At 36.2% G+C, this 14,138-nt stretch overlaps 1 protein-coding gene across 1 annotated transcript in view; it reads right to left on the reverse strand.

Moving 5' to 3' along the window:
• The window catches only part of LOC121301996 (hippocampus abundant transcript 1 protein-like), a 31,797-nt gene that overhangs the window by 13,118 nt on the left and 4,541 nt on the right, over positions 1–14,138 (reverse strand). Inside the window, exons 2-5 of the mRNA XM_041231767.1 lie at positions 6,467–6,562; positions 5,128–5,190; positions 2,234–2,361; positions 1,542–1,656 (exon numbers count right to left, since the gene is read on the reverse strand). Coding sequence (XP_041087701.1) covers positions 1,542–1,656; positions 2,234–2,361; positions 5,128–5,190; positions 6,467–6,562 — 402 coding nt within the window. The remainder of the gene's footprint in view (positions 1–1,541; positions 1,657–2,233; positions 2,362–5,127; positions 5,191–6,466; positions 6,563–14,138) is intronic.

The raw sequence follows: 14,138 nt of genomic DNA on the forward strand, positions 1-14,138 counted from the left end.
AGAATGATCTTTTTTTTTTAGTTTTTTTTTTTTTTTTTTTTTTTTTTTAGTAGCACTGCAACAGCTGCACTATCAAAATTCACCGATATTAATGTTGGACCTGGTTTTTCGGTAGACTTAAAATCTGCCAAGACAACTTCTAGATGGTATTGTTAATGGAACCCAGGACACCTAATGTATGTGCATGCTCCACTGGAACAAGATCTGCCAATGCTCCACTTCTACACAGTGCTACCCAGTTTCTTTTAGAATAACGTTATTAAAAATGCAGATAAAATGTGATGTGTATCCTGATTGGCTTAACACAGACCTTCCCTTCTAAGCTACAGCAATCCCTAAACTGCATGAAACATCCAAGGAATCCATTCGTTGTAACTTTTGCTACAAAAGATTATTATACAGACATACATGTAAAACACAGAAAGATTGTAAATGAGGCACTATATGATTGATACGTACAGTATAATGGAATAATAAAGTCTAGAAAGTAGGGGATGTTGTTTTTTGCATTTTCTTTCTTTATAAAGTAGTGTGCAAATGTATTAAACCACCTCATGATTTGTCATTTATAACCTTTATATATACCTACCTGCATGAAAACCTCGCTGTAAGAATTTTGATTTGCAATCAGTGATATAGAAACAAGGCATCTGTGTGTGAAAATGTCAGACCACTTTGTGCTTTATTTAGGCATCTTAAAAGTGGCTGTGTGCCCTTTTTCTCTTACTATTTTAAATTAATTGTATGTATGGCCTATTAAAGTCATCAATTAAATTAGTCAAGCTCTAATTTGCCTTGTTAGACAACGCACCAAAACATAAGCAATGGGGTGTTCTAATAGATGTGCACACTACTGCTGTACATCAGGATCTACTGTATAGTAACTATGTAAACATGTTTGTTAAATTTAGAAAGCAGGGGTCTACACTATTGTTTTATATTTATCTATGTATCTTATTTGTTCTTTTAGATCTGTATTATAACAACTGGCATATCAAAGTGATGAGGTGCTACAGTTAATGAATTCATATCTCTTGGCAGGTGTAAGACTGACCAACCCCAGATACTATATATTCCACAGAATGAGGGGTCTGTCACTGTTATAAGACTAAGCATAGTGCATAAAAACATGAACTGGGTAAAATCCAGGCAGCCCTTTGACACTGTTATAGGGACATACACAAAAACCATGTTTGTTTGATGTACAAACGTTTGGTAGTTTTCTACAATGTTGAATTGTTATGAAACCTGTTGACATTGTCATCAGTTGTTTACTATTTCAGCATATGGTGAAGTTGGTTATGTTTATATTATAACTAAAGACTATAGAGGTAAAGGGGTTAAACTCTTACAATACCAGGAGGTCAGAAATCTATTACTACAGGACTTCAGAAAAGCCCCCCCCCATCCCCTCCCTCCATCAAGCCTCTGAAATGCATAATCATATATAATTTCATATTTTAAACTTTTCAAATGCAACTTAATTAGCACCTCATGTGGTACTTTGCAAGATATATAAAGAAAAGAAAAAGTCTCCTTACCAGGCCATATGCTGTACTTCTTTCATGTTCTTCTGTGATATCGGCTACATAAGCAAATATAACGGAGAAGGTGACAGAAAAGATTCCAGACACAGAAATCATAGCAAAATACCACCTAGAAAAAAAAAATGAAAAGAAAAGAAGTTAAACGTTTGGAATGACTCTGTAACTGCACTAAATTCTATAAACTCAAGTAGCACTGTATGTACTCAAGTCTTACATAGAACAAAGCATGTATTTCAAATGTTAGTTGTTTTGAACCACCTCGCAAACAAAACCTGCATTTCTAAAGACATATATAAACATTGCCATTATCTCAATAGATCTGTAACATTAATCAAAGACACGTATGCTTAAGAGCCTGACAGTAAATAGATGTTTTAGTGTGCATGCGAGAAATGTTTTAGTAACGTTACAATATTTTAAGTTCACAATGGTCAGATACAACACCGTTTACTGTTGGAGCTACTGTATTTAAAAAATTCACCAGCTGTATAATTCTATTTTAAACCCAATTTACCGTAGACCTGTCTCACGCTCAGCAGTTCTTCATAGTTTATAATGATCTAATGTGAATCACTGACACACATACTACACAAAAGCATAGTCTTTCATTGTCTACACAGCTCGGCCTTGCACACAAGACATGCAACTTCACATACAGAGCATTAGTTCCAGCCCGTGCCTCTTACCAGGGACTTATCCTCATTAGAGGAATTGGGGCACAGGTGAAGAACACTGTGACCAGCAGAAAAGACTTCCTCCCCCATACATCTGACAGGGCCCCTATTAGAGGAGCACTCATAAATGATAAAAAGCCCTAGAAGTGCAAAGAAAATAAAAGGTTAGGTTTTAAAAGCAAAAAACAAAGAGGATTACCGAGTTTATTTTTTCCTGATGAGTAAGCTCTTACGAAAAGCACCAGATAACACAACAGAGAAATTCAGTACAGTTTATAAAAAGTTCCCCCTCCCCCAAGAATTCAGCCAGAAGGTAGAGCAATCAAATGAACTACATTTTAATTAGAATGAAGCAAACCTGTAATTTGTTGGGAAGAATGAATCATTGTCTTTAAATGTTTACTATTTTATTGACTACACCGACATTTATTCGCAGACATAGGTCCAGATGGAATGGATTTTATTTAATGAGTCTCTACAAGGAATAATGTACTGCTGCCAGTAAGCTGACCATGGTACTCTTCTGAATACATTTCAGTCCTATAGCAATGTCTAAGGCTTCAAACAGGAGGTAAAGTAAGTTTAATAATTGAGGAAAACACAGCAACTATTTGGAAAAGTTTCTAATTTTACAAGCATTGTACCTAATTCACGCCACTGTGCAAAATACCTTGTACTGTAGCAAGTCACATGGTGAATTCTGACAAAACTAATAAAACACCAAGCAGTGTCAAATCAATAACATTTTTAGTTACTATAGGTCCTCCGATGCAATATTTCACTTTGACAGAATTGAGGGACAACAGCTATAGTACCAACCGTGAGATTGCTTCAGAATCTCATTTTGTTTTTGAAAGATTACACTGCTGTACATTTTAGAATCATATTTCAAGACTACATTTGATTTGGATGGTTCCCTTTCATACATATTCATAAACCTGTTCACACTTGTGCACACTCCAGAAACAGTGGTTTGTAAATAGAGCTCACTGTGAAGACTTTGCTGATGTGGCAAAAACAGAACTTGGGTTTGCATACAGTTGTAAAAGTAAAAGGAGGAATGTTAATCGGCAAAGCTGTTTCTGAGGGAATGCCTGCTTTTTTGTGCCACTGTAAAATAGGTTATTTTTCCATTTTTGCAGTTGATTTTTTTAACAATGCTACTTCCTTTACTGTATTGTAAGCCAACTGTGGTGTGGTTATATTTAACCAAATTCTGGTACATGTTTCTACAACCAAAAAAAAAAAAAAAAAAAAAAAAAAAAAAAAAAAAAAAAAACATTTAAAGGGTAGATGTCCTGAAAAGGTGGTAAAACTAGTTATATTGATGACCTTTGACCTCAATTTTAGAAATAACATTAAAACAACTGAAATGCTTTCCAAATAAATATCTGATGCAAGTCACTGACGTACAGCCCTCACTAGCTCACTTGAGCTGGAACAACCCAGTACTATACAACTATTTTCCTTTTTTTTTTGGGGGGGGGGGGTACACAGTTTCTTAATAAAATGACCAGCTTTTAGTAAAACATCAGATTTTTCAGAAAAACATCAGAATGCTTCATAAACTTCAGCATGCATCGTTAGGCAGGCCTACACATTTGTTTGACCATGGTCTGATTAGGCAGAAAACGTCAAGAGACTTGGTGGAATAACTGAATAAACTGTATATGTGTACTTAGAGAATAAAAACTCTGGACTTCTCCGAAAAAAAGATTTACAGTGCGAAGCAATTTAGTCTAACATAAGTAGGATTGTATTCACCTACTAAAAGTAGATCTTAATTAATGTTTGCACTCATAACAGTAAACATTTTTCCTGTACATAAAAGGACGGCTGGTAATGGCAATCCCGTCGAACACGTTTATCACACATCACTCATACCGTATCCAGTTCATGCTCCCTCCTACAACAATGCTGGCCATTTGGTTGAAATTAATGTAATGTGGGAACGGCTCCCAAAGTTAAGAAATGTATTCACTACTGTGGGTGAAACTACAGTAGAAGGCCAACTCATGCCAATGTGCACTCACAAAAGATTACGCTCACAGATGTCTTACCAGCCAGTGGGTGGGTATTTTCTGTGTTTTAAGGGCCATTCTTGTTCTACTTTTTTAAAATAAAATAATATCACATTCACATACTCCGTGCTGTTCATTTTCATGTTTGAAGAGCTAATGCAAAAATGTTGTGAAATATTGTGTTGTAAATTAATAAAACATACACTTGTGGATTTCTGAAGTCACCACCCCCCTTATGAATAACAGTTGGTTGGTTTTTTGGAGGTACTCTTTTGTTATCAATCGGTAAGAAGTTTCAAAGTTTAGATCAATTCAACAAGGCGTTTAGAAGCTCATAAGCTTTCATAAAAACATCCAAACAGATAAACATGCAAACAGAATGTGTGCTATGCCTCGGCTCGATCACATAAGTATGCCCCACGGTTTCTTAAATCAGTAAATGTACCAAAGCTCTTTTTTATTTATAGGCTCTGTACTGTAATATTTTGCCAATTATACATTTCTTTGAAAATCCAGACAATAGTTTGCTCTTGTTTAGTAATGATTATCAAATGTGCTTAATAAAATAAATACTGATACATTAAATCAATTAATAAGTACAAAATTAATATATTTTCTATTAAAAACTTAAGATCAGATCTCAAGGCCAGTTTCAACCACAGGTTTTGAGGTTAAAAGCAAACTGCTGGAACAAACATATTGCTTCAACCTCATGTTGACAAGGACCCTGGGAGTTATCTAAACTATCTTTATACAATTCATTTTAATTCACAATATATAAGCAGGCCTTCCTTTACTGTGGAGTAGGTTTCCATGAAAAATAAAAACTGTATAAAAGGTAAACGATACAAACATGCAAATAATTAAATTAAATGCAATTCTTACCTTTACACCTTGAATTAGACCATTCATTAAAAATGTATGTTGAGGAAATGTTTCATGTAGAACCTAGAACACATTTAGAATATATTTAGATATTGTGTGTGTGTGTGTGTATTTTTTACATATATACATATATATACATATACACACACACACACACACACACACATACATTTATATTTTGTAGATTTAACTACAAAAAACAAACTACTAGATTTAAATATTTATATTAGGACCCCAACCAAAAATATGCCCCCATCTAGATTGGGGTTAATTATTTTTTAGAACTCCAAAATCTTTGTGTTTGGGTGGGGTTGTCTTGTGAATGACCCCATCGCGACACAGAACGTTCACTTAACCTGAACCCGATCTGAAGAACATCAAGCGAACACACAAGCAGTGAGCAGCAATGTCACAGTGTGCGTCGGTCTTCTAATTAATTCATTCTAATAAAATAACACAAATAGCAACCTAAATATTCTACATAGTAATATAATTAAATTGCAGACAATTATTATTTGTTTGTTTTTACATAGTTATGTTAGGTTAGATTTCTGAAAGCTACAGAAAGCTTTAGATAAGCAAGACCTAATCAATTACTACTGTAAAGAATAGGGATAATTAAAGAACTGTTGCTTCCAATGCGTGTACTCCACTCTATTGTGAACAGGCACGCTATATATATAGATCTATATATATATAACCATCATTATATATCTATATAATATATATATATATATATATATATTATATATATATATATATATATTACCACCAATGGTTTCTCGTAGAAGATTCATTTACAAGGGAACATTTTTATATGCTGTACACCGACAGCAAGCACACATTCAACTGTTACAGTAGCAAAACGTAATAGTTATTCAAATAAAAACTTTACAAACTAAAATAACATTTGCAATTTAAAAACCCTTCAAGTAAAATACACAAGCCTTTTTTTAAAAAATAACCCAAATATGTGAAGCTGCATTTAGTAAATCTGGACATTTTTTTTCATCCATATGGGGCTAAACAAGCACTTGCTTGTTGTGTATAGTGAGAGTCAAATGGATCATCTGGATGTAAGTTACTACATACAGCTGAACAGTTAATGCTACAGATACAATACCTGCACAATCTGAGCTACTATACATAACAGGCAAATTACTTGTACATGGCCTAATCTACAAAGCAGGTCTGCACCACCACCAAACACAATTTGTTTATTTAAAAACAAAAAAAAAAAAAGTCTTAAATATTTGTTTTTGTTATTTGTTTTGATGCCTCAATTTTCTAATGTAAAACTGTTACTTTATGCAAGTCATGTTAACAATGTGATACTTACTGTTAACATTGGAGTGGTCAACAAACCCCAGGCGAAGAACTCTAAGAAAATGACAACCACTGCATGTGTAACGGTAGCATGACCATTTCCCTGTTGCTGTGAGGAAAAAAAAAGTTACATCTGTGAGTTATTTATATATGAATATACAGTAGGTCAAGTATATGATGTGTTTTTTGTACGTTGTGTGTAATTGCCGGTTTACTTTCGCAGTACTTTATTTCTCAGTTGTATCCCCGTTACATCTGCAGTGTGAATCAGTTTCTCATGTCAGATTATTACTCCAATAGGAAAGGGTTACACTGTAGTTGGCTCCAGGGACAAATTGAAAAAACAGTCCACCCATCTGTCTCCCATCCCCCAAATCCTTTGCTGTGTGAGGTGAAAACATGAATGAATTAAAATGGGAGGTACAATATATGCACTACTCAGACAACCTCTCCCTCCACCCCACCCAAGAACAAAACATTGACTGTTTCACCTTTAACGTCAGTTCAGATTTTACAACTGTACTGTATTATTTATGTCCTTGCTTTCAGCTGGTAAATAAGTTTTAGATGGAGAATAAATTAATACAAATATTTTCACGCTGAATTTAAATCTAGAGCCAAAATAAAATGTATTTAACTGATTTTGACCAATAAAAACATGTCCCATATTCATATGGCCAATGCAGTCCCATATTTCAATAGTTATTTTAATGCACATGCATGTAATCTCCTTTGTACAGAGTATTGTACCAACTGGAAAACATGTGCAGGGTATCATTTTTAAGCATTGTGTCTATTGTATGTACAGTGTAGCTTTAAAAAGGAAGTGAACAACCAGAAGCTAGTAAATTTCCTCTGCCATGCGTGTTATGCTATGCTTCCAGGAACCAACATTGTTTCAAACAATGCAGTTCCCAAATTCTCAGGGGCTTCAGGTAAAACCGACAGCAAAGTAAAACAAACAAAAGTTTAAGTCAAGAGAGACCCAGGGAGTACAACTGTGTATACAACCACAAATGGGTAGTAATCACTACCTTTTCATTTACAAGGTCAGTATTTTATTTGTGTCGTGACAACTGAAAGTGTTAGCTTAAATCCAAGTGGAAATTTGCGGGATGTAATGCCGTTCTCCGTGTTCAAGTCTTAAAAGGTTCAGTTCTTTGGAAGCAGGGAAAGCAGTGTTCAAACAGCACAGCTAAAGCAAGGCCTAACCCTCAAAGATCAGTGGATGTCTAAGGGATGTAGTTCAATACATTTTAATTTAGGAGTAACTTCCTACAGACTTGCAGGTACCGTAATATACTAGTGCTTTAGAAAAAAAAAAATGTATCTTGCTTTGCTCCAATACTACTGGTTCGGAATAAAAGTTCTTTCAAAATGTATTTTAAAATGAAAATAAATCATTGACACTCATCAGGCTAGTTGCGCCTCATCTGTTTATCCTAAAATGTAAAGTATTGTTTACTGTAGTACATCTGGAGATTTTAAAGCAACAGTTTAATGTGTCACCTACTTGTCTCTATTGAGGGGCAGATGGTGGTGGTATACTCAATGGTAACTGAGGAGACAGAGAAAGGTACTGAAAACAAGGAACTACTCCACTGCCAGCACTAAGGAAGCTTTTCATTAATCGGGTACTGATGGCAATTCCTTCACAACCATACAAATAAATGTTCAATCCTGCCCTTTTTTGGTTAGGCTATGTGTTTTGGAGAAAAATATTTTGTAGATTTTTTTTATTTTTTAGAAAAAACAGATTTCTTTGTATTCTGTGTGAATTATGATAAAAGATTATAAACTCCATTATTTAATATTTAACTACATTATTTTTATATATCTACTGCTGTATCTAAACTGAAAGACAGAGGTAGTGTCAAGTTTAAAGGGACAATATGTGTGGAGACGTCATGGTGAACGTTACGCTGACTGTTCCGTTGTTCAAGCCAACCAGTGGGGTGGTGGAAGTGTGATGATGTGGGGAGGAATCTCGTTTAACACAAGAACGCCTTTGGTGCAGACTGAGGGCAATCTTACTGCTCAGCGATACACTGACAAAGTCTTTGAGGCAACAGTTTTTCCGTTCCTGCAAGCCAATCCAGAAGTGTCGATTTTCCAGCAGGACAGCATAAGACGAGGATTACAATTGCACGACTTCAAGAAAACAATGTCGAGTTCTTCCCGTTGCCAGCTTTTTCTCCTGACCTGAGTCCAATAGAACATCTGTCAACATTTGCCAGCTGGCTGCAGCTGCACAGGAAGAGTGGCGGAACATCTCACAGCAATCTATCCAGAGGCTCATCAGGTCTATGCGTCAATGCTCCCAGGATTGTGTTAATGCTCAGGGAGATCATACCTACAGGTCTACTTAAATCGTGGTAAATTTGCGTATTTCACCAGTAGGTTATGGAATAAAACTAGGATTTCGCTGACATTTCAGGGGCATGTTTAAACATGAAATAAACCTAAGCAGACAAAGTAGACAATATTTCAGAGCACTACAAAAGCCTAAAAATAGTGGTACTTGCTTCCTTACTAAAACAGAGTGTCATTTGTAAAAGGCAAGTATGCAGACATCCCCAGGCCTTGTTGTTGACATTTGTGTGGACTTGCCCATACATTGAGACTGCACGTTCTGCATCCACTGAATTGCTTTTAAAGCTTTCCCCAAGTTATACAGATGTGGAAATCGTTACCCAAGGACATCTGGCACACTTTAATAAAGGCAATATATGCAGCACATTAGTTGTCAAGTTATTTGTCCCATCCAATAAATATTTTTTTATTAGTACCAAGTCAAAACAAAGAAAATGTGCCTATTCGGGTCTAAAATTCTAACTTTGTTTAAAAAGTAAACAGCAGGTTGTTTGAAGCGAGGTGGCAGTGCTAGATCGTACGTGCAGTACTGATTTAACTTGGCTACATAGTAAATTGTAATGTCGGACCTGGTCCGACACAGGACCGCAAAGGGTTAAGAGTCGCTAATTATGTTTTGTATTTCCCCCCCATCCCCAATTTGGTTTTGCCCAATCGTTGTGTTTTGCTGAACTGTAGAACTCGGGGCAAATCGTACCAATTTTAATGATGTATTATGGTTTATTGTAAAGTCTGGCGTTGCTTTGAGGCAAATACCCCTGAAATGCTGTATCAATTGTAACAGAACACTGACATGGTCAATTCGCATGGGAGTAAAAGGACACAGAACGCTTGAGTTTGAAATCTTACAGAAGGTCCTAGTGTCCTGTAAAATAAAAATTGAAGGATCTCTGAGAATTATCTGGGATAAAAAGAAGTGGACAGAAACCAACTGTTTATTGGTGATTTTCAGACCTGCACGGATCAGGCTTAATTGCTGTTTATCCTGCCAGAAGAGGTTACTGGCACTGATGCACCAAAAACGCATTCCTAAAAAAATGCTTTCATAGCCCCAGTCAACACAACAAAAGTTGTTATAGGGATACATTACATACACTATACAGGAAAGTAACATTGGTGGTTGGACACCAAAGGACAACAGTTTTATGAAACCAAGTGAACGTTTAGTAAAATTATTAGCAACGTTATTTGATCACTAGAATATTAAGTAAATCTGCTCCATTGCTTGTCACAAGCTTTTTTTGTTTTGTTTTTTTTTTTTAAACAAATGCAGAAACAAGCAACACCTGCCTGGTCTACTTTACCAAGCAACTTGTTTTCATGTATATTGCCACTGCTAACTGTTGGTGAAATGATATGATCCCTGAAGAGAGAGAGATTTTCTCCTGAAGACCTCTCTGCTCTCTGGCTGCTTCCCCTCTGCCTTCAAACAAGCCTGCATCACCCCCATCTTAAAAAAAAAAAAAAAAAATTAATTAAAAATTAATTAAAAAAAAAAAAAAAAAAAAAAAAACACCCCTCCCCTAATCCCTCCAGAACTTCCGTCCTCTACCTCCTCCCGTTCCTCTCTAAAACCTTTGAGCGAGCGGTACACCGCCAGCTCTTGGCTTTCCTGTCAACACATTCCCTGCTTAACCCCCTCCTGTCTGGCTTTCACCCAGCACACTCCACTGAAACTGCACTTGTCTTTGTCACAAACTCTCTACTCATGCCGCCGCCTCCTCCTCTGTCCTAATTCTCCTCGACCTCTCTGCTGCCTTCTACAGTTGACCACTCTATTCTCCTGTCCTCCCTTGCTAACCTGGGACTATCCAGCACTGCTCTTGCCTGGTTCTCCTCCTACCTCTCCAAGTGTAGGTATCGGGTGACCTGCCATGGCTCACCCTCCACCTCTTGCAGATGTCAACATTTGAAAATGAAAACCCTAGCACCAACAGTGCCAGGGGAGGGGGAGGGACAAAACCAAATAAAAAAGGGTTTGTCAAATATAATTTATTTAACAATGATGCAACTACCAGCATAGACATAGTGTGGTGGTACTTATATCTCAAATAGTATTCTAAAATAAGTTACAGATTTACAAAAAAACCCTCTACATGCCACCACTGTGACATATAGATTACTAAGGAATGTCTCTCATTGGCGTTAAGCATGCCATGATTATTCACATGTGCAACTTAGTGTAGGTAGCACTCTTGCGCTTCATCAGTGCAGGCTTACTGTATGTTGCTTCAAAGCATTTCTTATTACTAGTCAGGCGTCTCAGCTTCTGAACACAGAGCTTCTACAATTTTCCTGGATAATGTTGGACGGAATTCGGAGTGCAATTTACACATAATATTGAATATCTGCTCTGTATCAGCGTTACTGTGTGGCCTGTAGCTGCAAATATGATCTTTCCAATCTTGTATCATGCAGTAAACTCATTTTTCAACTGATCTAATTTGTCATATGACAACAGGTCAAATCTTCTTACAAAATACAGCACAGATGCAAATTTGGCACTTGTCCTCTGACTAATGTCAGCCACTGAATGTTTCAAAACCTCATCATGCGCTGGCAATTTTCTGGCAATAAGTACTTGCCGCTGCATAGCATTTTCTGACAGAATCAAAGAAGACATTCGTCTCATCCCTTCCTAATTTTCTACTCTCCCTGGATTCCTCTAAATATTGCCTTGTTTTCACACCAATTACTATGTCATCTCTGTCCTTTTGGTTTGCTCTAACTTCTACATCTCATATGCGAATCTGCTGCCAGTGGTTACTGATGGCTTAATCAAATTGCTGAGAAGGACTAAATGCAAGGAATCTAGTTCTCGTTTGAGAATATCAATAACCCATCAAAACATGGCAAGGAGGCTTGGAGAAACAGGCAAGGCAGCATCAAAAGAGGGTTCTCTTGGCTGTGCTGTATTCTACTGAATCTGGTGTTTGGCTTCTTAGCTGCTGCTATTTTTGGTCTTATACCACTCTTCTTGCTGACAACTCTCCCTGGCCTATTTCTGTAAAGCCAGCAATATGTGCTACGCTTAAGTCTCTGGACATTTTTCTTAAACATATTCTTTTTTCCATAACATATTAATTTTCCATCTTATGCAAACCCTATGCTAACTTGAAAAAACAAGGGTAATTACACTAAAACAAATGCATCTAGTGGGTTTACACCACTTTGCACTATAAACATTTATACTTATTAATAAATGAACCAATACAATTTTGCAAAGAATGAGTTAGAGGGTTACTTTTCCCCCTTAGAATATTGGCAATTGCCAAGTAGTGCATTACAGTATTGCTTTGTAACAGGCTTCTGTTATTAGGGATATCACGGCATATCGGTTTTACGGTAAACCGCCACGGTCTTGAAACCACAACTATTTTTCTATACCATGATTGGGTACATTTTTTTTATTCACTGTTCATCCATCGGTGAGCCACTGTGTTCATTAGAACTAACTAATGTTGAACACTGACATCTCAAGTTCTGAAAGCTGCCATGCATGAGATTATCTGAGTAGGCTATTAAATAAGTGACGTCATATTTAATATAAACCGCCCTACTAAACAATGATTGCTAGCAAACGTGATTGTCAGTAAATGAAACACCAGTACTCAAATATCAACAAGAACAAGGCACTGTAATTTTTCATCACTGCCTTCCTAATAATTTACCAAACCAAAGAAGTAAAAGTAGCTACTATCTATCGGTCAAGAGAAACACAGTAAGTACACACCAGTGCATATAATTAAAAACTGCATTTACTACTATATAACTAAAGTCTAAGATGCTACAGGCATTTGTATTATTTTTTTATTTTAAACGGTATTGTAAATATGTTGCCGTCTCCGAGTTGATAGTGTTGTAGGGAGTTTGGTTTTATGTATTCAAAAATGAATACAATTGTATATCAGAAAGAAAAAAAGTCGACTAGATGCCACTTAACTGTGCAACACTGTCACACCCACATTTCTTCTTTGTGTTCATTGCTGTTAACATGCAATCCATTATGAATTTGCATTCTGCTGCGAGACCAGTGGGCGGGCACTGCATGTCTTAAAACACACTCGATTGGCTATTGCTAGGTAACACTTTGCTTCTCTTAACTTTTTCAATCATTTTTTGAAACTGTACCCCTTCTGTCAGGAGTTTTCAGCTCAAGTACCCTTTACAATTTTCACTCACTGAATGGTACCACAGTTGCAATAAAAGGCAGAATAACCTGGTTACCACATTTCTTTTTTCTCCCATTTATTTAATATATAAAATGTACATAACAGTCTAGGAACAACAAATTGCTGAGACAGAAAACCAAACAGTAGACTTCATTCTGAAAACTTGGTTGCAAAGAACTAAAAGGTAGTATTTAGGAATCAATCGCTTTCTAATGGGAAAAGTCATTATAAATAATACAAAATAGTCTGCACTGTAAGTGTTTGTCACGTTACGATTTACTTCCCACCTCAGCATAATTGTGCGTGCAGTTTAAAATGTTTACAATATAAAAACAGTAACCTTAAGAAAAAAATATAATAACTAGAAATGTTCCAAAGGGGCACTATATAACTTTGTTGCTTTGCACTTGATTTGAGTGTATTTCTTTAAATAGCCATTTAAAAAACAGATTATAAAAAAAATGACATACTGCAGTACGACGATGACTGAGGTATATTTTTTGATGGTTATCATACCGTCAATTTGATACCGTGACATCCCTAACTGTTATATCTTGCAACAACAGGTATTCTAGTAAACAGATGGTACCTTTGCCACTTGCAGAAGAATTTTCAACAGCCTTAGGTTTCACACTGCCTGTGTCAGTGGACACCTCACTTGACATCATAGCTGAGCCTAAAATCCAATAAAGCAATCAATACAAGGTCAGTCTTGCATAACTTAAGTCAAACGTCTTGATACAAGTATATCAACGTAAGAACTTATTGGTCAGATAAAAAGTAAAAAAAGATAATAATCAGTGGCATAAACATGTCCTAATTCAATTAACTACAACAATTTCCAAATTTACCTAAACACCAAATCAACATATTTTAAAACGCTTTGACAAATTTACTTTTGGTAGGTTCTGCCACTGTAAACGGTTGCTTGCTTGGCATTTTTTTGGGTGTCTCACTACACCTAGTAGCGTTCTGAACTACCTTGCACTGACCTACTAGAAACAAATACATACAAAACATGAATCAACAAACTCGGGTTTCACACTGCATGTGTCAAGGGACATTTCTATTGACATCATAACTAAGCCTAAATTAAAGTAGTCCACATAAGGTCACATAGTATAAGTTTTAATGTTCAGT

This window comes from Polyodon spathula, chromosome 2 (assembly GCF_017654505.1).
Source record: "Polyodon spathula isolate WHYD16114869_AA chromosome 2, ASM1765450v1, whole genome shotgun sequence".
Lineage (NCBI taxonomy): Eukaryota > Metazoa > Chordata > Actinopteri > Acipenseriformes > Polyodontidae > Polyodon > Polyodon spathula.